The 27,705-nt window shown below is 46.2% G+C and overlaps 1 protein-coding gene across 2 annotated transcripts in view; it reads right to left on the bottom strand.

The window, feature by feature from the left end:
• The window catches only part of SLC27A6 (solute carrier family 27 member 6), a 67,160-nt gene extending 62,293 nt beyond the window's left edge, over positions 1 to 4,867 (bottom strand). The window contains exons 1-2 of one of the 2 annotated variants that reach the window (XM_044275859.1): positions 4,682 to 4,867; positions 3,874 to 4,501 (exon numbers count right to left, since the gene is read on the bottom strand). In XM_044275859.1, the coding sequence (XP_044131794.1) occupies positions 3,874 to 4,354 (481 nt within the window). In that variant the 5' untranslated portion in view covers positions 4,355 to 4,501; positions 4,682 to 4,867. Of the gene's footprint in view, positions 1 to 3,873; positions 4,502 to 4,587 lie in introns of both variants that reach the window. The other variant, XM_044275858.1, reaches the window with a different exon arrangement.
• Between the last annotated feature and the right edge of the window lie 22,838 nt (positions 4,868 to 27,705).

Raw genomic sequence — 27,705 nt, forward strand, 5'->3', positions numbered from 1 at the left:
AACCCCTCCCCCCCGGTTCCTAGGGTCCTTTCAGCCCAAAACTATGGCGTAATAGCCCTCCAGCACAATTCAGGGATCTCCTAGGCTAGCAGTACCTGAAAGGAAAACTGCAGGTCTCCCACTCCAGGGACTCGAAACCACTGAGAGGCTCCACCTTTTTATTCTGTAGGTTTCCTGTCCCTGGAGGGCGGATCCTCTCTCTGTGGGGGAAACAAGGGTCTTCCCGAGCAGTCATCTGAAGAAGCAGAGTCTAGATCAGATACTAACTCTCCTTCATCCAGCTCGAGCCCCAAGTCAGAAATAAAGGATCTATGAGACGTGGATTGGCTTAGGGATTGAGGTGTCATTTTTTGATTCCACCACCGCATTTACTTCTTCCTTAATTATGGCTCTCATGGAATCAAGAAAGGATGGCGACTCTTCTGTGACCACCTTCTCTGTGCATTTCTTGACAAAGACTGTTTTGTTTTCTTGCGTCCTGAAACTCCCCCAGCTGGTTTAAGTGCCATGGTCTCTGGGCCCTAAGGGAAAATAAAAGGGACTATAGGGCGAGGAATACCAGGCTGAGGGCAGAGCTAGCGGGATCTCCACGCTTTCTTGCAGATTCTGCATCCACCGGGGCAAGCATGCTGCTGGCGGTGATAGAATAGAATAATCTTCACAGCTTTTAAACTTCCCGACGGCCGCGGCACCCAGAAGTGGACGTTAGAGCGCGAGATTCTCTTGCCCAAGGAGAATCTCGCCTGGTGATGTCAGCAAATTAGATCCCACATGATCTCCACTTACCCAGGAGTATCGCGAGCCCGGGGCAGCCTGCATGCAGGGGTTACACCTAGGAACAGATAAGGGAGGGGGTGCGTCCCTGTTCCCAGCTCCAGCCCTCCCACAAAATGTGGGGAAAGGAATCAAGGTTGGGCAAGAAGAAATCATTCCTGGCACTTAAGGAGAAGCTTCCACGCATCCCAAGGACATAAAACAACGACTGAATAGGTAAGGGGAGGCAGCCTTTTTAAATCATGCGCCTCTGCGTTGTTTCATGCCCTGGGGGCGGGGAAACCATTCTGTGAGTGCAGTTGTGGAGGCGCCGGGGAAAACGCTTACATTTTCAAAGCCATTTGGTTGACAGGAAAGCTGTCAGAAAGTAGTAGAAATAAAGGGATAAGCACCAATCCCTGTCCATTGACTAGCTGAATCTACTCACTGCAGTTTGAAATTCCCACCAGATTCCTTAGGAAGAGAGACTGGGAATCATAACCTACCACAATGGTCTATTAGTATAGTTTTTCCTTAGGGGGCAAATTAATCAAACCAGTTATGTAAGGTTTTTGGTGTAAAAAAGGTCATACGTCATGCCAATTTAGACTTGCTGCAACATTTAGGAGCCACGCCACTTTTCAAAGTGAGCCATGTTTAAAGAGGACCTTTCATCAGAATTAAACTTCTAAAGTAACTATGCAGGCATGTAGAGCGGCGCCCAGGGACCCCCCTGCACTTACTGGTATACCTGGGCGCCACTCCGTTCTCCGGTAATTGCCTCCGGTATCTTTACAGTTAGGTTCCCCTGGGTGGAGCCTGCCGTCGGCTCATTCTCCCATGCTGCAGCGCTGGCCAATCACAGCGCTCAGCTCATAGCCTGAGAGAGAGCCGAGCACTGTGATTGGCCAGCGCTGCAGCATGGGAGAAGGAGGCGCAGGCAGGTTCCCCTGGGTGGAGCCTAACTGTAAAGATACCAGAGGCAATTACCGGAGAACGGAGCGGCGCTCTACATGCCTGCATAGTTACTTTAGAAGTTTAATTCTGATGAAAGGTCCTCTTTAAGGCTGAAAAGTGAGACTAGAGCTATATTACTGTATAGCACATTTGCGATCTGTTACACTTGAAACGTCACATCCTACACCAGGTGGCTCTGGTGCATTTTATTTTTTAGACCAAGTCATACAACACAAAGCAGTTGCACCAAATACATGAAAACTGTGCACCATTTAAGAAATTTGGTGCAACTACACAATGCAAAAAACAGACTTGGTCAAATAAAAACAAAACTGGTCTTCAGTGGTCTTCCAGCCTCATCTGTCAACTTCCACATGGACAAGTTCACGTGTACTGCTGCAGGCAATGACTGGCTTCAGTGGTGACATGTCCCCAAGCGACATCGCTGCCGGGTAACGTCAACGCTGCAGCCACATCTATGCACGTGACCTAGTCCATACATACGTTTATAAATGGGGACTGGAAGACCAGTGAAGAGAGCCAGGGACCACAAAGCTGAAACAGTGACTATAGATTTCTCCACTGATATTTCATGCTAGGATGCAAATGAAAAAATAAGACACCTGGACAAATGCTTTCCAGAACCATGCATATTTTAGGATAGCATAAAATGTTTCTTGGCAGCACATTCCCTTGAGTAAATGGGAAACGTGCTGCTGCCAATAATGAAATGAGTATGAGAAGAAACCAACGGCTGTCCGTAGAAACTTCCATCCCCAATAATTGCAACATATAAGGCTACTTTCACACTTGCGTTCGGGGCTCAGCTTGTGAGTTCTGTTTGAAGGCTCTCACAAGCGGCCCCGAACGCATCCGTCCAGCCCTAATGCATTCTGAGTGGATGCGGATCCGCTCAGAATGCATCAGTCTGGCAGCGTCTGGCCTCCGCTCCGCTCAGCAGGCGGACACCTGAACGCTGCTTGCAGCGGAGTCCCCATTGACTTACATTGTAAGTCTGGATGGATCAGTTTGAATTTGACACTATATGGCTCAATTTTCAAACGGATCCGTCCCCCATTGACTTTCAATGTAAAGTCTGGACGGATCCGTCTGAGGCTACTTTCACACTTAGAATTTTTTCTACAATATAATGCAGACGGATCCGTTCTGAACGGATCCCATCTTCTGCATTATATGAGCGGATCTGTCTGGGCGGATCCGCTCCGAACGCAAGTGTGAAAGTAGCCTAAATGTAGTAAACAAACACCGATGGACTTACTAGATCAGGGATCGCCAACCTGCGGCTCACCAGCTGTTGTAAAACTACAACTCCCACCATGCCTTGTTGTAGGCAGTCTGGGAGTTTTGCAACAGCTGGAGAGCCTCAGGTTCGCCATCCCTGTACTAGTTCATCAATCAGTGCTCGTTATAGGCAATTTTATGTAAAAGAACCCTTAGGCGTCATGCGCACGGATGTTTTTTTTTTTGCGGTCCGCAAAAACGGTTCCGTTGTTCCATGTCCGTTTTTTCTTCCGTGGGTCTTCCTTGATTTTTGGAGGATCCACGGACATGAAAAAAAAAAATCTAAGTCAAGTTTGCCTTTGAAATGATAGGAAAAAACGAACACGGATCACGGATGACAATCTTATGTGCATCCGTGATTTTTCACGGACCCATTGACTTGAATGGGTCCGTGAAAAAAAAATAGGACAGGTCCTATTTTTTTCACGGACTAGAAACACGGATCACGGACGCGGATGCCAAACGGTGCATTTTCCGACTTTTCAATGGTCAATGAAAGTCAATGGGTCCGTGGAAAAAAAAAAAAACGGAACAACGGCCGTGTGCATGAGGCCTTAGGGCTCATGCACACAACAGTGTTCCCTTTGAGGTCCGCAAAACACGGATCCTGGCTGTGTGCATGACACCATTTTTTTTCTCCAAATTCCTTTAGAGATGTCCCACCATTGTCCGCATAATGGACAGGCTTTTTTTCCTCCCCCCCAGGGGCCACAGAATGGACATGCTGATGCGGACAGAACACTGAGTGCTGTCCGCATCTTTTGCGGCCCCATAAATATGAATGGCTCCGGATCCAATCCGCAAAAAAATGCAGATTGGATGCAGATTGAACATACAGTCTAATGACATCAACGGTATTACCTGCTCCCACAATAAGGATCTTGGCTCCACAGCTATGAAAGCAATGCAGTAGAGATCTGGATCGGATGTTGTAGTTAAGAAATGCCACCAGGCATCCAAGTTTCGCCAATCCAAACCAAACATTAATAAAGTCAGGTTCATTGTTCATCAGCATGGCCACAGTGTCCCCCTTCTGCAGCGCCGTGTGCTTCATGAAGAAGTTGGCCACTCTGTTGCTTCTTTTATCCATGTCACCATACGTGTGGACCTCTCCATGGAATATTATAAAAGGCTTGTCAGGGATGTTTTGGGCTTGCTGGACAAAGCGATCCACAACACTCACCACATGAGCGTTCCTTTTATACTTCTCAAGCTCCAGACCATAACCGATTACTTTCACCATATATCTCAGATCCAGCCAGAAGTATGGAAAAAACCTCTTCTGTAGAAAATGAAGAGCTGCCAAGCCTGTGACAAGTCCGGCTATCCAACTTACAGCCATACTGCTAGGGCACAGGGCTAATCGTATAGAAACAAAGTTTACACAAATCAAGTGACCTTATTAATGGAGAACTGGACGTTAAGTAAGGAAGGTTTTCCTGGAAGGTATAGCCATAGATCACAAGTAACAGTCCTTGTCTCCGGGAACCTAAAAGAAAGAAAGCAGAACATCAACAACCACAAAGTCCTGTAAAAGTAACAACAGCAATGGATTCTGAGCAGGATCAGCTATACCTAGTGACTGAGCAGTACAAAATGTGGGGATATAGGGCAGTCTCTCCTTAATATGGTCTGTCTCCCCTCTCACTGTGTCTGCAGAGTCCCTTACATAGTGTGATACCAGGAGGCACACTTTGTTCCTGGCTCCATGCTTCTCTCTGCAAGTCTACAGGGGAAAGTCTCCAACTCAGCCCGAGACGAAAGCATTATAGGCTTACTGCATTTCTTTAGGGCAAAAGAAGGGGGGATGAAAGCTGACAATGAGCTATCGAATCTGTCCACTCCCAGGAGTGAACTAAAGCCACCACCTACTTGTTTACTGGCCAAAGCTTAGATAACACCCAGATCAACGCCTCTCAGTGCAATGAAGGCTTGTGGGGAGGGAGCAGAAACAAAGAGGAAGTGCAGCATGTTATACAAGAAACTGCAAAGCTAAAGTGACATCTCAGGCTCCCAGTGCAGGACTTCCCCAGCAGTGTGAATAAATCAGTTTATTGCCCATTTACTTGCCTTGTAGATAGATATATTATCAAGTATGCCTTTCCCTAAAGTTGGTTCCAAAATATTTAGCGGAGATGCCATCATTGTTTAGTAGCCTGGGACCTAATGAAAGACACAAAGGGGCACAGTTCAGCCCCTGCGGTGGAGTCGCTGAAGTTATGTAGAGGCGCCGGCCTCTACACAACTTTGACAGCTCTACCGCCGCCAGGGGCGTAGTTAGAACTAACTGGGCCCCACAGCAAATTTTTTTTTACAGGGCCCCCCCTCACTTAGGGTCCATTCAGACGTCCGCAAGGGTTTTGCGGTACACAAAATGCGGATCCGCAAAACACTGATACCAGCCGTGCGCGTTCCGCATTTTGATAGTTCCCTATGATATAAAAAATGCCTATTCTAGTCCGCAATTGCAAACAAGAATAGGACATGTTCCATCTTATTTTGCGGGGGGCCGCGGAACAGAACTGAAGATGCAGACAGCACATGGTGTGCTGTCCGCATCTTTTGTGGCCCTATTGAAATGAATGGGTCCACACCTGTTCCGCAAAATTGTGGAACGGATGTGGACCCAGAACAACGGACATGTAAATGGACCCTTACTTAAAATAAAACCTTTAATAAAAATAAAAAAAGTTTGAGCTTTTAAAAAAAAGTGATACAAATATTTTTATTTTTTAATTAGATTTCTGCCTAAAGAGCTGAAGCTTTTTTTCAGATGGACGAATTGTAGTTTTTATTGGTGCCCTTTTTGGCTAAAAAATATTTATATCTTAATAGTGAAGACATTTTTGGACATAAAAAAAAAATTGCTACGTTTATTTACATATATTTAAAACACTGTTAAAGGGGGTGATTGGAATTTACATCCCAACCTTTGCCCACTCTTTCCTCTGCCAGCCTCCTGTACCATAGCATGCCGTACATGGCAGTCTCCCCTCTCTGTCTCCGCTGCTCTGCCATGTACTAGTGCTTATTATGACACACAGTAATGTGTGCGAGACACTGCTCCCAGGCCCCTTGTCAGCCCGGGCCCCGAAGCAGCCGCTTCCCTGGTAGTTACGCCACTGACCACCGCCATTAAGGCTAGGGCTACATGGCAACATACAGGGTACAACTACACTGCAACATGTGTCGCGCGACATTCATGTCGCATGACATTTTATAATGCTAGTCTATGGTGTCGCACAAAAATCCACCTTGAATGGGTTTCTTGCGACTGTCATTAGCGAAGTAGAAATTAAAGGATTTAAGGGTAAATGCACACGTTCAGGATTTATGTGCGGACAATCCGCAGGGAAACCGTGTAGTCAATCCACATCAATTGGTGCGGATTTTACTCTCCCCGTTAAAGTTAATGGAGAAAATCCAGTGAGGAAAAATAAAATTGACATGCTGCAGATTTTAAAATCAGCACGAAAAAAAAAAAAAATATATATATATATACATATACACATACATACACACACACACAGGTCCTTCTAAAAAAATTAGCATATTGTGATAAAGTTCATTATTTTCTGTAATGTACTGATAAACATTAGACTTTCATATATTTTAGATTCATTACACACCAACTGAAGTAGTTCAAGCCTTTTATTGTTTTAATATTGATGATTTGGGCATACAGCTCATGAAAACCCAAATTTCCAATCTCAAAAAATTAGCATATTTCATGCGACCAATAAAAGAAAAGTATTTTTAATACAAAAAAAGTCAACCTTCAAATAATTATGTTCAGTTATGCACTCAATACTTGTTCGGGAATCCTTTTGCAGAAATGACTGCTTCAATGCGGCGTGGCATGGAGGCAATCAGCCTGTGGCACTGCTGAGGTGTTATGGAGGCCCAGGATGCTTCGATAGCGGCCTGAAGCTCATCCAGAGTGTTGGGTCTTGCGTCTCTCAACTTTCTCTTCCCAATATCCCACAGATTCTCTATGGGGTTCAGGTCAGGAGAGTTGGCAGGCCAATTGAGCACAGTAATACCATGGTCAGTAAACCATTTACCAGTGGTTTTGGCACTGTGAGCAGGTGCCAGGTCGTGCTGAAAAATGACATCTTCATCTCCATAAAGCTTTTCAGCAGATGGAAGCATGAAGTGCTCCAAAATCTCCTGATAGCTAGCTGCATTGACCCTGCCCTTGATAAAACACAGTGGACCAACACCAGCAGCTGACATGGCACCCCAGACCATCACTGACTGTGGGTACTTGACACTGGACTTCAGGCATTTTGGCATTTCCCTCTCCCCAGTCTTCCTCCAGACTCTGGCACCTTGATTTCCGAATGACATGCAAAATTTTCTTTCATCCGAAAAAAGTACTTTGGACCACTGAGCAACAGTCCAGTGCTGCTTCTCTGTAGCCCAGGTCAGGCGTGTTTCTGGTTCAAAAGTGGCTTGACCTGGGGAATGCGGCACCTGTAGCCCATTTCCTGCACACGCCTGTACACGGTGGCTCTGGATGTTTCTACTCCAGACTCAGTCCACTGCTTCCGCAGGTCCCCCAAGGTCTGGAATCGGTCCTTCTCCACAATCTTCCTCAGGGTCCGGTCACCTCTTCTCGTTGTGCAGCGTTTTCTGCCACACTTTTTCCTTCCCACAGAGGTGCCTTGATACAGCACTCTGGGAACAGCCTATTCCTTCAGAAATTTCTTTCTGTGTCTTACCCTCTTGCTTGAGGGTGTCAATGATGGCCTTCTGGACAGCAGTCAGGTCGGCAGTCTTACCCAGGATTGCGGTTTTGAGTAATGAACCAGGCTGGGAGTTTTTAAAAGCCTCAGGAATCTTTTGCAGGTGTTTAGAGTTAATTAGTTGATTCAGATGATTAGGTTAATAGCTCGTTTAGAGAACCTTTTCATGATATGCTAATTTTTTTAGATAGGAATTTTGGGTTTTCATGAGCTGTCCGCCAAAATCATCAATATTAAAACAATAAAAGGCTTGAACTACTTCAGTTGGTGTGTAATGAATCTAAAACATATGAAAGTCTAATGTTTATCAGTACATTACAGAAAATAATGAACTTTATCACAATATGCTAATTTTTTTAGAAGGACCTATATATATATATATATATATATATATATATATATATATATATATATATATATATATATATATATATATATATATAAAAAAATCTGCATCGTGTGCATAAGAATTTCAAATTCTCATAGAATACAATATACATGACCTACGGGTGGATTTTCTGCACACAATCCTGATCGTGTCCATTTACCCTATAATACCTCCTGTAATGCCAGACACTACATTCTCAAGGTTCATACCTCCAGTATTTACCCAATGGTGGAAGGTTGCAGTCATTTATATGAGGGTCCATAAATTAGACTGACAGGACAGAATGAGGGTGTCTATTTGCTCACTAGCAAGACTCAGGGGCGCAACTATCGGGGAAGCGTCTGCTTTGGGGCCCAGAAGGGGCCCATCCAGGGGGCGGAGGACTAAAAGATTGTCAGGGCCCCCTCAACAGTATTACACATACAGTGACAGTATAGACAGTGTAGAAAACGGATGGAACTGCTGCCGAGCCTGGTCTGAGAGAGCGATCTCTACTAGCCACAGGAATGGGGGCGGCATGAAAGGAAGGGGTTGAGAGTAAAAAAAAAAAAAAAAGGGGCCTATAAATCTGCTGTTTGTAATAAAAATAGGCAGGGGACTACTTCAGGAGAAATCTGACCTCCCTGACACAATCACTCACTAAATAGGAGTACCTCATGAAGCCACTTCTGGTTAGGCCTCATGTGCACGACCGTTGTTGTGTCCCGTGTCCGTTGTTCCGTTTTCCTGCGGACCCATTGACTTTCAATGGGTCCGTGGAAAATTCGGAAAATGCACCATTTGTCATCCACGTCTGTGATCAGCGTTTCCAGTCCGTGAAAAATATATGACCTGTCCTATTTTTTTCACGGACAACGGTTCACAGACCCATTCAAGTCAATGGGTCCGTGAAAAAAAAACACGGATGCACACAAGATTGTCATCCGCGTCCGTTTTTTTCCCTATCATTTGCAAGGCAAACTTGACTTTGATTTTTTTTTCACTTTCCTCCATGTCTGGTGATCCTCCCAAAATCAAGGAAGACACACGGAAACAAATCACGGAACAACGGAACCCCGTTTTGCGGACCGTGAAAAAATACTGCCGTGTGCATGAGGCCTTAGAGAGATTTATTGTGTGCATTCACTAGCCAGTTGACCTGCCATGTATTGGGGCTAGCTGTTCCGTACCAGTAGGAGGCAGCATAGCTTTGTAATGCTGCCACCTACTGGCCTTAAAAAGTCTCTCCTCTAAGGGCTGATGCACACAACCGTATGTATTTTGCGGTCTGCAAAAAATGGATCCGCAAAAGAAAAAAAAAAAAAGATACGGATGACATCCGTGTGCATAGCATAACAGATCAGCTGGCCCTTAATAGAACTGTACTATCCTTGTCCGTAATGCAGACAATAGGAAATGTAAAAAAAATAAATAAATTGCGGAATAGAAATACGGACATATGGAAACGTTGCAGACCCGTTGAAGTGAATGGATATATATATATATATATATATATATATATATATATATATATATATATATATATATATATATATATATATATATATATATATATATATATATACACACACACACACACACACACACTAGCGGCACGGACCTCCGGCAGTCTGTTCCGTCGGGTGAAGAGCCTGCCGGATCCGTCCTGCCGTTAGTGACCGCGTGCCTCCGGACGGCTGCGCCGTCCCCATTGACTATAATGGGGGCAGGGGCGGAGTTCCGGCAAGAGGCTGCAGGAATAAAACTACAACACATCCGACAGTTATTCCGGCAGCCTCTCACCATGCCTCACTGGAACGCCGCCCCATTATAGTCAATGGGGACCGAGCGGCAGCCCCGAGGCACACTGTCACTAGCGGCAGGACGGATCCGGCAGGCTGTTCACCCGAAGGAACAGCCTGCTGGAGGTCCGTGCCGCTAGTGTGAAAGTAGCCTAAAATGCCAAACTGCTTTCTATGTAGGGCTTCAAATGTCACTACAGATTTTAAATGTAGTATTTGGCAATCTGTTACATTACTCTTATGATGACGGATAGTGTGGGGGGGGGCATTTTTTTTAAGGTCATTTTGGCAACTTTGTTTACTCTAAGGCCTTATGCAGACTGCCGTTTTGGTCTGATTGATGTGTTGTGTGCTGTCTGCATCCGTTGCTCCGTTCTGTGGCCCCCGCAAAAAAACAAAAGAAAACACACCAACATGTCCTATTCTTGCAGACAAGAATAGGCATTTATATTAAAGGCCGTCCGTGCCGTTCCGAAAATTGCGGAATGCACACGGATGCCATCCGTGTTTTGCAGATCCACAAAAACACACCAAGGTCGTGTGCATGAGGCCCAAGGACAACATATTTGCAGGATGGGGGCAGAGTGTGGGTATTTCGGGGTCCGTGTCATACTCTGGCTATGGTAAATTTACTACTTTATTACCTGGAAAAGGTAAAAAAGTAGGGGGAAAAAAAAAAAATCATAATAAAAAACACACACAGACACTAATAAGAAACTTAAAGGGATTCTCCCAGCATTTCATCTGATCAGTATTAGATCTCTTCTAGGGTACTTACCCAACCCTCGCTCTGCTGATGCCGCCATCTCCATCATACTAGACCAGGAATGCTCAACCTGCGGCCCTCCAGCTGTTACAAAACTACAACTCCCATCATTCCCAGACAGCCTACAGAAGGGCATGGTGGGAGTTGTAGTTTTACAACAGCTGGAGGGCCGCAGGTTGAACATCCCTGTACTAGACTGTGGGCTATTTCACCCGAGTCCCGACCAGATGTGGTCACATTATCCTGTGCTGGTAGTATATGCAGTTGAACAAGAAAAGAAACCAAATCGAGTCGGAACCCAGGCGGAAGAACAACATCAGCGAGAGACAGAAAAGTACTATGTAAAAAAGATCTTCCTTCTACAAGTTAGTAACAACTACTGATTAGACGATTTGCCTGGAGAACCCATTTCATGTAAACAAAAAGTTCCTCAATCAACTGACCTAGCTGTGCATGGAAAACCAAGTCTCCAAAAACAGCAACATGTGAATGAAGTCCAGCAAAATCTTCAAAAAAATAAAAAACATCTTTATTTCAATCCTTTAAGATCATCTAAACAATATTGGTGGAGCACAGCAGAAACACATGAACCCAGAAGACACCCGGGTCAACACATTCCAGACAACACTTGTCCATAATCATGACCTGCATGCTATATCTATTTGCACAAGGCAGCAGACACATCCCAACCACGAGAATGCAACAATCTACACCTGGGGACAGTCACCACCTATATACAGTGATAAGCAGGTAAAATCAGTTTATAACAAAAGCATTAGAAGCAATCCAAAAAGAGGGGAAAAAGACAATAAATTAGACCTGTGATTGCCACCCGCCAGGGAGGCAGTTAGCATTAGAATCCAAAATGCCTCAGGGGGCTTCCACACATTCAGGCTTTTTGATGCAGTTTGTGAAGCCAAAATCAGGAGTGGATCATAGGAGAGAAAGTATTAAGAGCAGCAACTTCTCCACTATTTTTTAATCCGCTCCTGGTTTTTGCTTCAAAAACTGCATAAAAAACCCTGAAACTCAGGTCTCAGAAGAGCTTATCTCCAGTCTCCTCCCCTCACAGGTCTATTAACCCGTTCTATACCATGAAAGGAGAAACTCTTCAAATTACCAGAATGTACATTCAGAACAGGTTTAAACACATTTGACTAATTGAATGTTTCAAAATTACTAGAATCCCTCAGTTGACCTGAATCCTAGTCTTTAATTTACGGTAAGTGCTACCCACTTCTGCAATTTTACATTTGAAACAATGAATATAGTATACCACATATGTGAAATTAAAGTTAATTCATTGTTTTAGGGCGCCTTCACAGGACCGTAGTGTTTTGCGGTCTGCAAATTGCGGATCCGCAAAACACAGATACCGGCTGACAATTTTCGGCCCGCACATGGCAGCCATTTTAATAGAAAATGCTTATTGTCCGCATTTTTTTTAAGGTGCGGACGGATCACGGACCTATTCAAGTTGAATGGGTCTCAATCCGGCAATATAACAAAATAATAGCAAAGACAGGTGCACTCTGCGGTCTTACTAAACCCTCAAACTGATTTTAAAATTGAGAGATTAGCCAACATGTCCTACCGTGTATAAACTCCAATTTAAATGTGCCTGTTTTCCATCTACAGGCCACATTTAGGTGCACCTGTGAGGCCTTGGCCATATCAGCCAGTCTTGAGTGGGACTCGCAGACTCCTCCCTCCTCCCATTGCTCGCATGGTTACATGCTGGAGGTAACTGGTGAGCTGTTTGTGAGTTGGCCTTATGCTCCTGTAATTTGGCCACTGGCTCTTGGCATTGCCCATACGGCTCAGGTAGGAGAGTGTTAGGTCCCGAGCTACTTGAGAAACCTTGGCGCGGTGCCCGGGCTCAGACATGTTCTACACCGTAGGACATGCTGACTAATCTCTCAATTTTAAAATCAGTTTGAGGGTTTAGTAAGACTGCAGACTGCACCTGTCTTTGCTATTATTTCGTTATATTGCTATATTGATTATCACATCCACATAACTCCTATCTTGTGTAGGATGTCTATTGTGGTACTTGTGGTTCGCTGCGGGCATCCTCTACTGTATGCATTTTTGCTGGGGATCGTCATTAGCAACGGGCCACAAGTGCAGGATTTGCTCCCCTATATATATGCACGACTGCATGTGGGTTTGAGCACCTCCTGCTTGTTTAATACCACGCCATTATTTTCAGTTTGTATTCATTGGGTCTCAATCCGACCCGGCTGCCACGCGGATATTGCCCGTGCATTGGGGATCACAATTTACAGTCCCCAATGCATGAAACGGCCGCAGGATCAGCCGTGTGCATGAGGCCTAAATGAAACCGCATTGACACGTCAGTGTTTTGGTCAGTGATTGTGAGCCAAAACCAGGAGTGGAGCCTCCACAGACATAAGGGAAAGATCTGCACCTGTTCTGTGTTTAGAGTTGTACCTGATTTGGGCTAAAAATCACTGATGAAAATCACTGACTGTGTGAATAAGGCCTCACGCACACGACCGTTGTTTTATTCTGTGTCCGTTGTTCCGTTTTTCGTGATTTTCTGCGGACCCATTGACTTTCAATGGGTCAGTTGAAAACTCGGCTAATGCACCGTTTGTCATCCACGTCCGTGATCCGTGGTTCCAGTCCGTCAAAAAAATATAACCTGTCCTATTTTTTTCACGGAAAACGGTTTGCGGACCCATTCAAGTCAATGGGACCGTGAAAAAACACGGAGGCACACAAGATTGTCATCCGCGTCCGTTTTTTTTCCTATCATTTGCATGGCAAACTTGACTTAGACTTTTTTTTTACTTTCCTTCATGTCTGGTGATCCTCCAAAAATAAAGGAAGACACTCGGAAACGGATCACTGAACAACGGAACCCCATTTTGCGGAACGGAACACAACAACGGTCGTGTGCATGAGGCCTAAGGCTACATGCACACGACTGTATGTGTTTTGCGGATCCGCAAAAAAAGATGACGTTCCGTATGGCATCCGTTTTTTTGCGGAGCCATTGTAATAATGCCTATCTTTATCTGCAAACTAGAAAAAAATAGGACATGCGCTATTTTTTTTGCTGAGCAACGGCACGCACATACTGATGCGGACAGCACACGGTGTGCTGTCTGCGTTTTTTGCGGACCTATTGAAATGAATGGGTTCCGCATCCTATCCGCAAAAAAAACGGATCGGACACGGAAACAAAATACGGTCGTGTGCATGAGGCCTAAGGCCTCATGCACACAACAGTGTTTTTTCACTGTCAGTGATTTGACTTCAGTGGTCCGTGTCCGATTTTGCTTCAGTTGTGTTTCCTTGTGTCTTCCTTTTTTTTTTTTTTTTTTTTTTTTGTCTGACAGGGGAAAAAAAAGGAAGGTTATTGAAAAGTGTAAAAACGGACACTGACACGGACCGGATGACATACCAGTTGTGCATCCATTTTATTTTTGACGGACCCATTGACTTGAATGGGTCGGTCCTCCATTTTCCACTGACAAGAATAGGACAGGTTATATTTTTTTTAACGGACTGGAATCGCGGATCACGGACGCGCATAAAAAAACGGAGGACTATCAGTTTTTTTTCACAGCTCCATAGAAATAAATGGGACCTCCACTAAACTGTAAAAAATGACGGAACGGACGCGGATGCACACAACGGTCGTGTGCATAAGGCATAAGGCCTCATGCACACGGCCGTTGTTTTGGTCCGCATCCGAGCTGCAGTTTTTGCGGCTCGGGTGCGGACTCATTCGCTTCAATAGGGCCACAAAAGATGCGGACAGCACTCCGTGTGCTGTCTGCATCCGTTGCTTCGTTCTGTGGTCCCCCGCAAAAAAAAAAAAAATAACACGTCCTATTTTTGTCCGCGCTTTGCGGACAAGAATAGGCAGTTATATTAAAGGCTGTCCGTGCCGTTCTGCGAATTGCGGAACGTGCCCGGATGCCATCTGTGTTTTGCGGACGGCAAAACACACAGCGGTTGTGTGCATGTAGCCTAAGGCCTCATGCACACGACCGTATTTTGTTTCTGTGTCCGATCAGTTTTTTTTTTGCGGATAGGATTCGGACCCATTCATTTCAATGGGCCCGCAAAAAACGCGGACAGCACACCGTGTGCTGTCCCCATCAGTATGTCGTTCCGTTGCTCCGCCCAAAAAATAGTGTATGTCCTATTTTTTTCTAGTTTGCGGACAAGGATAGGCATTATTACAATCAATCCGCAAAAAAAAAAAAACGGATGCCATACGGAACGTCATCCTTTTTTTGCGGACCGCAAAACACATACGGTCATGTGCATGTAGCCGAAGGCCTCATGCACACGACCGTGCAGATTTTTGCGGTCTGCAAACCGCGGATCCGCAAAAAACGGAAGGCGTCCGTGTTGCCTTCCGCAATTTGCAGAACGGAACGGGCGCCGGCAATATAAATGCCTATTCTTGTCCGCAAAGCGGGGTCAAGAATAGGACATGTTATATTTTTTTAGCAGGGCCGCGGAACGGAGCCACGGATGCAGACAGCACACGGAGTGCTATCCGCATCTTTTGCGGCCCCATTGAAATTGATGGGTCCGCATCCGAGCCGCCAAAACGGGGGCTCTGATACGGATCCAAACAACGGTCGTGTGCATGAGGCCTAAGGGCTGTTTCACACGAGCGAGTCCATTGCGTGAATCGCGCTCCGTGTGCGAGTGTGATCCTCTGCTCTGGACTTGCAGAAGCGCACGGCATTATCATGATTTATAATGCTATGTGTCTCTGCTTGACCTTATTTCTACAGAATCATACTGACAGCTTTATGTCACTATGATCCTGTGGAAAAAAGGCCATGCAGAGACACATAGCATCATTAATCATGATAATGCCATGCGCTCCTCCAGAGCGGAGGATCACGCTCACACACGGAGCGTGATTCACGCAATGGACTCGCTCGTGTGAAACAGCCCTAAGGCTGGGCAGAGGATATCTGGATTCTAGGGCAGCATATATTTGACCCTCAATGCACCCTGCCCACAAGTATATGAGATGATCACTGCACTATTAATATTGTGTTCCCGTATATTCCCATACTGACTAAACTGTTGTATTTACTGCCTACAAGTCTGCTCATTCGAACCACAAAAGATTTGCATGTCCATTCTGCAGACCTGCAAAAAAATAGAACAAGTCCTATTCTTGTCTGTACACCAACCGTGGGGCATCCGCAGCGGATCGTGGACCTATTCACTTTAATGGGTCCGCGATCTGCTCATTCTGCAAAAAGATAGGACATGTTCTATCTTTTTACGGAACGGAAGTACGGGACGAAACCCCGCGGAAGCACTCTGTAGTGCTTCCATAAGGTTTTGTTCCGTGCTTCCGTACCGCATCTCCGGATTTGCGGAACCATTCAAGTGAATGGGTCTGCATCTGTGATGCGGAAGGCCCACGGAACGCCCGCGTATTGCGGATCCGCAAATACGGTCTGCAATACGGCCATGGAGCGCACACTCTCATGTGAAAGAGGCCTAAGATAGGATCCTTCTATAGAGGGCAGGACGTTCCGTCCCGCAAAATGTGGAACACGCACGGCCGGTATCTGTGTTTTGCAGTTATGCATGAGCCCTAACCCTGGGTTCACAGCTGAGCGTTTCTGAGATGCGCGTATTTGTCGCGTGTTTTTATGCGCATTTTTTGCAATAGTAAATGTGCGTTTGACGCGCGTTTGTGTGATTGACTGCAGTGTTGTCCAATGAGTCTATGGGCCAAAACGCGCGACAAACGCCCCCAAAAAAAGCTCAAGAACTTGTTTATGCGTTGGGCGTTTTACAGCGCATTCAAACGCGCTGTAAAACGCTCAAGTGTGAACCTGGGCCATAGGGAAGCATTGGTTTTCACGTGTTGAGCGTTTTGAAGCGCGTTTGAACGCGCTGTAAAACGCTCAGGTGTGAACTTAGGGTAAGGCCCAGTTCACACATCAGTTATTTGGTCAGTTATTTCCATCAGTTAGGACTTAAAGGGGCTGCAAAAGATGTGGACAGCACACCATGATAGAGCTTGTCTTATTCTTGTCCACAATGGTGGGTAAGAATGGGCATTTTTTTATTATGGTTGTGACCATGTGCTGTCCGCAAATTGCGGAACGCACGTGGCCGGTATCCATGTTTTGTGGATCCGCAATTTGCAAATTAATGTGAGCCAAAACCAGTAGTGAAGCCTATACAAAGATAAGGTATAATGGAAAGATTTGCATCTCTTACATGTTTTTGACCTGCACCTGGTTTTGTCTCACCATAACTTAAAAGGTTAATCTCTCAACATTTCCTGAAAGGTGAGTTCTCTTTGGGCTAACCATGCCCCCCACAACTAAAACACCTGCTCTGATGCCACACTACTGGCTGGGCAGGAAAGCTTGTCCAGGGCAAAATCGTCCAGTTGGGGCCAAATATCAGGTTTGGTTGCCCAATAGTCCAGGGGATCTTAGATCTGGGGTGGCAGGGTGAAGTCCAAGTCTGCCACCACCTGCTGGTTCAGGTTCTGCTCCATGTCCTGCTGCTGCTGGGTGGTTTCTTCAGTAGGCGGGTGAAGAAAAGTGATGTCTTAAAGGGGAGAGCAGTAGTCTATTGTAAAACGTAACTTTTAATTCATCATCAACAAAAAAGGAGTGAATTGCAAAGATAAGAATAACCAGTATGATATAGATGGAGCATCACCGGTACGATGAATCTGCACAAGTTTTTTCACCGTGTGAAGTTGCTCAATAAATTTCACACCTAGCAGAATAAAATAGAGGGGGCCAAGGCCGTACAGATGACCCTAGTATACCGTAATACAGAGGTATCACCCTGAAAAGAGCGGCCCAGTCCAGAACCTTTCCCTAATCTGAATGCCCTGGACAGCCCTACCTATTGGAGTCAATGTGCTCACTAGGGGGCAAAAGAAAAGAATATAGGTGGTACAAAAAGAAAAGATGTGTGTCCCAAAGCGTTTCATCAAAATATTTCATGCCCCAGAATCATCAGTAGATAAGGGGCAATATTACGTCAGATGTTATAGCAGTTGATACTAATACTGTACTGTACTCTCTCTTTTGGGGGTTAATCATAGAGATCGGTAGGGACCTTTCATATCAACAGGTGGTATTCACCGCAAGTATTACTTCTTGTATGGTTGGAGGGTTAAGCGACCTCCAGTGGCGAGTAATTACTAATTTGGCACTTAATAACTTATGGCCTACAAGGATGCTATAATCTTGGTGAAAATAATGTATGCCCAAAAAGAGCAAGGCCAATTCTGGGGAAGCTGTAGTCGAGACTAAAGTAGTTTGAGAGATCAGTGCAAACACTTGCTGCCAATAGCATTCCAATTTGGGGGCATGACCAAAGAATATGAAAGTTCCAGTGCAGCCACATTCCCTCTAATAACAAGCCGACACCCCCGGGTACATACGACTCAACCTGTCAGGTGTAAAGTACCATCTCAAGAGGGTCTTTACCCCTGCTTCATAGTGAGTGACACATTTAAAGTTAGATGAAAGAAAACTATAGCTTTGGTCCATTGTTCCTCCAGGTAAGATCTCCCCAGGTCTAATTCCCATGCTAGAATGGGTCTAGACTTGACAAATATCGCTTTATCACCTAATAGGTTATATTATACGCAAAAACACAAATGCAACCAGCACTCTGCCCTGCCTCTATGCTGGATGTTGAATGAGGCATTGATGTACATTTTGGCCAAAGCATAATAAGCCACTCGCCATGTCAAGGTCGCCTCCATGAGTGGTCCCTAACACTAGTTCCTACCTGTTATGGGCCATGACAGCCACACAAAGTCCAGGGAGCGCAGGTACAAGCACACTCTACTTTTAACCCCGTCCGGTGCCATTACAGCTTTCATCGGATCCAGGGATGCAAGTACCAACATGCATGCTGAGCCCACTATATACTTCTCCTGGAGCCAAATGGCTACTGGTAGGTGCTATATAAGCAGACTCAGTTTTATACTGACTTTAAAACCAGCCTCCAGGGCAGACTAACTGGTCAGGTGTGTTTGGCGTGCATGCTGTACCTGCACTCCCTGGACTTTGTGTGGCTGTCATGGCCCATAACAGGTAGGAACTAGTGTTGGGGACCACTCATGGAGGCAACCTTGATGTGGTGAGTGGCTTATTATGCTTTGGCCAAAATGTACACCAATGCCTCATTTAACATCCAGCATAGAGGCAGGGCAGAGTGCGATTGCATTTGTGTTTTTGCGTTTGTATCTGTATTTCGCCATAGCAATGTGCACCTGCAAACAGGGTTGTGCTGACTGAACCCCCCACATTTTTTCTTTGTAATTAATATATTACAGACCAAAAGTTTGGACACACCTTCTCATTCAAAGAGTTTTCTTTATTTTCATGACTATATGAAAATTGTAGATTCACACTGAAGGCATCAAAACTATGAATTAACACATGTGGAATTATATACATAACAAAAAAGTGTGAAACAACTGAAAATATGTCATATTCTAGGTTCTTCAAAGTAGCCACCTTTTGCTTTGATTACTGCTTTGCACACTCTCTTGGCTTTCTCTTGATGAGCTTCAAGAGGTAGTCACCTGAAATGGTCTTCCAACAGTCTTGAAGGAGTTCCCAGAGATGCTTCAGGGAATGTTCCCAGAGATGCTTCAGGCCCTTTTGCCTTCACTCTGCGGTCCAGCTCACCCCAAATCATCTTGATTGGGTACAGGTCCGGTGACTGTGGAGGCCAGGTCATCTGGCGCAGCACCCCATCACTCTCCTTCATGGTCAAATAGCCCTTACACAGCCTGGAGGTGTGTTTGGGGTCATTGTCCTGTTGAAAAATAAATGATGGTCCAACTAAACGCAAACCGGATGGAATAGCATGCCACTGCATGATGCTGTGGTAGCCATGCTGGTTCAGTATGCCTTGAATTTTGAATAAATCCCCAACAGTGTCACCAGCGAAGCACCCCTACACCATCACACCTCCTCCTCCATGCTTCACGGTGGGAACCAGGCATGTAGAGTCCATCCGTTCACCTTTTCTGCGTCGCACAAAGACACGGTGGTTGGAACCATAGATCTCAAATTTGGACTCATCAGACCAAAGCACAGATTTCCACTGGTCTAATGTCCATTCATTGTGTTCTTTAGCCCAAACAAGTCTCTTCTGCTTGTTGCCTGTCCTTAGCAGTGGTTTCCTAGCAGATATTCTACCATGAAGGCCTGATTCACACAGTCTCCTCTTAACAGTTGTTCTAGAGATGTGTCTGCTGCTAGAACTCTGTGTGACGTTGACATGCTCTCTAATCTGAGCTGCTGTTAACCTGCGATTTCTGGGGCTGGTGACTCGGATGAACTTATCCTCTGCAGCAGAGGTGACTCTTGGTCTTCCTTTCCTGGGGCAGTCCGCATGTGAGCCAGTTTCTTTGTAGCGCTTGATGGTTTTTGTGACTGCACTTGGGGACACTTTCAAGGTTTTCCAAATTTTTCGGACTGACTGACCTTCATTTCTTAAAGTAATGATGGCCACTCGTTTTTCTTTACTTAGCTGTTTTTTTCTTGCCATAATACAAATTCTAACAGCCTATTCAGTAGGACTATCAGCTGTGTATCCACCTGACTTCTCCACAACGCAACTGATGGTCCCAACCCCATTTATAAGGCAATATATCCCACTTATTAAACCTGACAGGGCACACCTGTGAAGTGAAAACCATTTCAGGTGACTACCTCTTGAAGCTCATCAAGAGAATGCCAAGAGTGTGCAAAGCAATAATCTAAGCAAAAGGTGGCTACTTTGAAGAACCTAGAATATGACATTTTCAGTTGTTTCACATTTTTGTTATGTATATAATTCCACATGTGTTAATTCATAGTTTTGATGCCTTCAGTGTGAATCTACAATTTTCATAGTCATGAAAATAAAGAAAACTCTTTGAATGAGAAGGTGTCTGTACTGTGTATGTGTGTGTGTGTGTGTGTGTGTGTATATATATATATATATATATATATATATATATATATATATATATATATATATTATTTTTTTTTTTTTTATGTAATAAGGGATTGTGGTTTAATGTCCGAGTTAACTCTTGGGGTAGCTTTCGTGATTGTATCAAGATAATGTTGCGCTCTCAAGTAGTTATAGAGTTCCCTGTGTGGGATATGAAAAGAGTTATGTATTGACTTAAAAGAAAGCACTGAGTTTTCCTGGACAATCTGGTCAATTGTGTTTACCCCCGCCATGTGCCATACAGAGAGATCAAGGCCCTCAATACATCTTTCTAGTATATAAGTTGAGGCATACTTATAGAGAAGGTTGCCCTGCTCTCCATGGGAACTGTGGAAATGATGACAAAGTCCCAGCGTGAGTCACTGTGAGAAAATTGGATTGGGGGGGGGGGGTTGGGTTCCACAAGATCTGGGCGAGATAATCTCTCAGGGAACTTCTACTAACTGACCCAGATTGTCACGGCTGGGGATAACCCTCAGCCGTGCGGTGCCAGGTTGATGGTAAGGTTGCTACTTGGCTAGAACCACAGAATTAGGGAGCAGGTCACCTCCTAGCGCTTCCCTAATCTGACCCTGACTCCTAGCTGCATGGGCCGCCCTTAAAGGTAGGAGGGCCCATACTCAGGAACCTCGGATCCCTACTGACCCTCTGTCGTTCCCTGAGCTAGGAGCTGGGTAGACAGCCCGTTCCTCCTGGACACGGAGAAACAGGAGTCTAAAGTGGCCAAGCTACAAGGGGAACAGAAACACCTTATGGCAGTGACAGGCAAAGGCAACCAACACAACACTCGCCTGAGACAGACAACAAAGCCTGGAACCCATGTGCAGGTGCTGCTGTTCAGAACACCAACAAACACAACACACACAGGAACCAAGGACCATAAGCTGCAATAACAAGGAAACCCCACACACACCTTGATAACACCGTGTAACAATATTTTATGACCAGAAGGGTGGCCCCCACTGGCAGATGGTAAAGTAACCAGGAGGATGTCTCCAGCAAGCATGGCTGAAGCACCATCTCTGACTACTGCCTTCCACTGAGGCTTTATAGGGCCAAGAAGCCACACCCAACAGTCAGACACACCCAGGGTTCACACAGAAAGAAGGGAGTTAACCCTTCCTACACCAGGCAGGGTAGTGAAGCCACACAAAGGAAAAAGCACACACACACTCACCTGTTACCGCCGGCAACGGCATGCGTGACAACTGTGTCCTGAAGAACAGCCAGCAGGCCGAGACACTGCCACCACATGCACACAACACCAGACGTTGCCGCGGACAACCGCAAGTGAAGGGAGGTGTCTAAGTGCATACAAACATGACCTTGTGCACAACAAACAAAGGAAGTGCATACAAACACACGTTGCCAAGGGCAACCGCACGCATGCCTGTTGTCCGCGGCAACCGCACCTGAGGCAAACCACTAAGTGCCCCCAGCTGCGGTTGACACAACACCAAACCGCGGGCAACTGCATGCGGCTCCCAAGGAGTCACGACCACGACCAAGGGTCGTGACACTGATTCAATTTGAATCCATGATTTATTAGAAGTCACTCCATAGTGTGAGTGGCGGAGCCGACATTAAATCCACTTATTCCAACAGTGTTCCATATATGTTGTGCTAAGGGCTGCAGGGCTAAAATAAAAGGGTATTGTCAGATGCTAAGCGCCATTTAACAAAGCCTGTCTGATCAGCATTAATAAGCAATGGAAGGATAGGGTATAATCTAGAGGCAATTAATTAAGATATTTGCTAAATGTCCGAATTCAGTATGGAAATAGGTCTAAAATTTTGAGGGGCATCACTAGGTTTGCCCGGTTTATGGAGTGTGATAATTTGGGCCTAGAGTATGTCTGTGGGGAAAGGGGTGCCCGTCATGCATTGTTGAAATATATGCAATAGATGAGGAGTTAATGTAGAGTGGAATTATCTATAGTATTCGTTAGAGGTTAGACAGACCGTCAGGCCCTGGGGTTTTCCCTTGTGGGAGAGATGAGATCAGTTTTTGAATTTCCAATTCAGTGAGGGAGGTATTTAAATCAACCAATTGGGAAGGTGTAAGAGAAGGGAGCGAAGTTTATAAAAGTTAATGGAGAAAAGTCTGAATTGTTCAGCAATATCTCTTGGATCTATAAGCTTAGCACGAGTATGGGGATTGATGATATTTGGGATATTAGACCTAGCTTGCTGAGATTTAAGCTGTTGAGCTAGCAGTCGTCCTGCTTTGTTGCCTTGTGCATAGTACTTAGACTTCAGTCTAAGTAGATCCTTTTCATATTCCTGAAGCAGTACAGATCTCAACTTATCCCTATCTATCCTCAACTCTGCTGAGGGGGTGTGGGGTTTTGTTTTTTTATTTTTTCTAGCACAGAGATTTTCTCTATTATTAACATGACTGCTTTTTCTTTTCTTGTCTTTGTGGTTAATTTTGATGAGCAAGCCTCTAATGAAGGCCTTGTGGGCCTGCCATATTATAAAAGGATCTGATACTGATCCCACGTTAAAGAGGAAGTACTTTCGCAGAGAATGTAATATCTCAGTGCGATATGTAGGGTGGTTAAATAGGAATGTATTGTTCCTCCAAACAAGGGCTGAATGAGATTGGTACTGATCCTCCAGAGTGATAGTGATGGGGGCATGGTCTGACCCTCCAATAATGCCAATTTCCGAGGTTGTGGTGTGGAACAGAGTGGTATGGTCTACCAAAAATAAATCTATTCGGAAGTAAGACCCGTGAAAGGTGGTGAAAAAGGTGCAATCTCTCTCCTGACTATGCTGCACTCGCCAGAGGACAATAAGTCCCTCAGAATAAAAAAAAGGATCATAGGCCACTAGTAGAGCATCTAGATGAGTTGGTGGAATCTAGGGAGGGGTCGATTATGGAGTTGAACTCCCCCCACATAATAAATTTACCCTTTTTTAGTTTATGGACATGTCTCATCACTTTATGTTGAAAGGACAGTTGACGGTCATTGGGAGCATACATTTTAAAGGATAACTGTCATATTTTTCTTTATTTGCTAGTTTATTAGAGCTAGGCATGTATGCCTGAGTTAGTCTGTCAATGATAGTCAAAAGATCTGCAATTACCTTTTATAATAACAGCTTTCCACTGCTGCCTTTAAAAGACCGTTGCTAAGGCTTGTCTGTTTTTCCTTTTAGTATAAACAGAAGACAGAGGGGCGGTCTTCCACACTGCATGCCTGCATTAGGCTTCAGAGTGAGGAGGAGTGTCTCTCAGTAATCTAATCTGATTGGCTGGCAGGGAGCTGCTGGCTACAGCAAGTGTGTATGGGAAGTGGGGGAAAGCAGTTTTGGCCTCAGAAAACTGGCAGAGGAGCCATCTTGAGAAGGTCCTTATATTGCAAATCTGTAACAGGGAGCGGGCAGTGCGCTCCCTCCTTGCAGCACCGCCAGCGTCCCGCTGATAGAGAGGGAGGAGGAGCCGGAGTCGTACGCGGCCGGCGTCCTCATCTCCCTGGTAACAAGGGCGTGGGGAGGACCCAGCGGCACACCCTTCATCAGCGCGGCCGGCATCCTCCATCCCCTAGGCAACGAGCAGGGACGAGCACGGATGTATATGAGTCGGCGCTCAGAGTATTGGCTGGGGCTGACGCAGGGTCACGTGACGCTGACCACGTCACGTGACCATTTAGTCTGGCCTATTTAACAGGCAACTTGCCAGCCACAAGTTGCCTGTGATTGGTCTTGGTACTCACTAGCGTTTTCCTGCATGTGTGATTTTGTGAACTCGACCTTGGCTTGTATTTGACTCCTGATCTTGTGTAATCCCTTCGTACTGATGTGACCTCCTGGCCCCTGTCCTCAACTTGTATTTGACCTCTATCTTGTGTAATCCTTTTGTATTGACGAGATCTCCAGGCTCCTGAACTCGATTTGTATTTGACCTTGATCCTGTGTTATTCCTTTGTACTGACGTGACCTCCTGGCACTTTACCTCAGCTTCCATTGTGTTCTGATTTTGCTTATGTAGTGTCCCACTAGGTAGGAGTGGGCACTGCACAAGGGTCAATTGGGTAACGTGTTACTTCTGCTCACAAGGGACAGTGATATTGTATTTATCCATGCATTGTAATGTATTTCCTGTGTGTTTTTGCATTGGTATGGTTTCCCTGTTATATGCTTATCAGGCCTAGTTGGGTGTAATTAGATATCCCAGACACTAGAGGGTGATGGGGAGCCCCTAGTATAAATGTCCAGGCCCAGACAGGGAGGGGTGAGGTCATAGTCAGGAGTCTGTGGAGACAGAAGTGAGAAGGCACCAGCCCAAGATATGCTGAGGGCCTCCTCCTGACATGCAGCTAGATAGTCCTGGTTCCTAGTTGCACCAGGAGGCTAGAAGAAGTACAGCCTGCCTGGAGACCATTAATCCAGCCAACAAATACAGATGAGACACCCCAGTAATAGGAGAGGACCTCCTGGGAGAAACCTGCAGCCACCTTTCCAATCCAGCAGAGAAACCAGCTAGGAAACAAAGGGACTGTAACCTAAAGCAAGTGCCAATACTTGAGCGAATTATTGGTGACCCCACCGGGGCCTACCAACCATTCCTCCCCATAACACCTCCCTCATTAACCCTTTCACTTCCCCCTTACCAATAAGACACAGAGACTTGAGTCGGATTTAAATCGGCCACAGCAGCCGTTATTTATTAAACAAAAATACAAATAATTTAACAATGAATTCCCCCAGCCGAGGGAGGTCCTAGAAGCCCCAACATGTATACATCCAGCACAACCACTCAGTGGACCATCCACCTTGCCTCCAGCCGTAAACACCCAGCTCGGAGCCACCAAACTGATGGATGCCCTCACTGATTAACCGAGTGCCCAATCCTGAGAGTCCAGCCCCACCATTGAGGCCCTCTCATTCTCAAGCAGCAACCCATTCCACCAGCTCCGAGGACCTCCCCCCGCCAACAACGCGCAACTTGACCACTCCAACCTCAAGACTGCGCGTTCCTCCACATCACCAATGCCCTCTCAATTCCGCCCTGTAATCCCAAGGACCACAGATCAATCCCGACCGCGTTAAGGTGAACCCCATCTGCTCTCCAAAACCCCCCAAGACCCGACTCAAGATCCACGTGCCTAACCACCACCGCCCCACTCTTAGCCACAAACCGTCCAACCGCCCTGTTCACCTTAATGCGAGCCCTGTTCACCGCTTCCACAGACCTCGCCTCCCTCCACGTCTTCCTAGGCACAATATCCGACCACACCGTTATCATGAGTGGGAACAATGACCACAGCCGTAATAGATCAAATTTGATATCCCTGATCAATTCCCTAGCCGGCCTAACCCCCAAATCATTGCCCCCGACATGAAGCACTAAAATCTCCGGGGCCCTGTCTAACCGCACAAAGCGATGAACCTCCCTCAACACACCGCCCCACAACATACCTCTAGAACCCAGCCACTTCACCACCGCGACATCCCTGCCAAACCCCAACTGACGACCGTTCTCCCGAACATCGGCCCGCAACGCCCCCCAAAAAACGAACGAATGTCCAAGTATCCACACTAGCGCCGGACCGGAGCCTGCAATAAAACGCAAACAAAAGAAAACACGTCACTACCTAGACGCCAACACCACTTACAACCCACCCAAACGCACATATGACCGGAACCTAACAGATTCCCAACGCCCTATCCGTTTAATAACCTCGTCACTCAACCCTAACCTAGCCGCCTCAGTTGCCGCCCCAATTCTGAAGGAGTGACCCGTGAAGCCTGCTGGGTCCACCCCCACCCCTACCAAACATTTTTTAAACACTGCCACAAACTGAAATCTGGACAGAAAAGAACCATCACCATGCCTCAACAGCGGGCCACCCTCAAAACACACCCCCTCCCTATACACCCGCAAACATCTAACCGGACACAAAAAACACTCCGGGACTGAAAAAAGAGTAACATACCGCCCTTTTCCTTCCACATCCGTTTTAGACGACCGCAACCTGACCACCACCCTGTCCAGAAACAACTGCACATCCTCCCCGCGTAAACCCCCCGCGACCCTGACGTTCCTAGCCACCAATTCCCCCAACCGGAAAGCCCCAAAAAAGGCCAACGAAAATGCCAACCGAAACAGGCTAACCTCCCCTTCAGAAGTACAAACCAACCCAACCTGTCCCCCCCAACCTCAACAGCAACGCGAACGACACTGGCCTCCTATGATCCTCAGTCCGCTGCCCCCTCCTCCAACCCTTCAAAACCTGCCTCACCAAAAAGGTCTTGGTAACATCAACCATACCCCTCAACTTGAAGCCAAACGCCAGCCCAGCTATACACTTGTTCAGCTGCGCCACCGACCAACCCTGTTCCTTGCCCTGCCCCAAGAACAACAATAGAGGTATCTCCCCCTCCTCTACCCCCATCCCTAACCCCGAACACCACTGCTCCCAGTCCCTCCAAGCCTTCCCATACGCAGCCCACGAGCCCGCACTCAATGACGCCCGCAACAACCCCGCTACAGTACCTCCAACAGACCCCACAGCGACCCCGGGCACTCCAGACCTTCCGCGTCCGCCTCCGGAGCCAACCGCCGAAACCGCTCCCACTGCAAACGAGAAAGAGCATCCGCAATATTGTTAGAAGCCCCGGGCACATGGACTGCTACCACCCATGCATTAAACGACAAACAAAGCAACACAAGATGCTGCAACAGGCGAACCACGGGCGGCGACGAGGCCGTCAAACCATTGATCGCCTGCACCACCCCCATGTTATCGCAATGAAACCTCACCTTCTTGTCCCTGAAACTGTCCCCCCACAACACTACTGCAAGAACAATGGGAAAAAGTTCAAGAAGACACAAATTCCTGACCCACCCCCGCTCAACCCAAGACTGCGGCCACCGAGCTGCACACCACTGGCCCCGACAATAAGCCCCAAACCCCACCCCGCCAGCCGCATCCGTAAACAATTCAAAATCGAAACTATCGACCACCTCGCCCATCATCAAAGTCC

The sequence above is a fragment of the Bufo gargarizans genome, chromosome 1, assembly GCF_014858855.1.
Source record: "Bufo gargarizans isolate SCDJY-AF-19 chromosome 1, ASM1485885v1, whole genome shotgun sequence".
Lineage (NCBI taxonomy): Eukaryota > Metazoa > Chordata > Amphibia > Anura > Bufonidae > Bufo > Bufo gargarizans.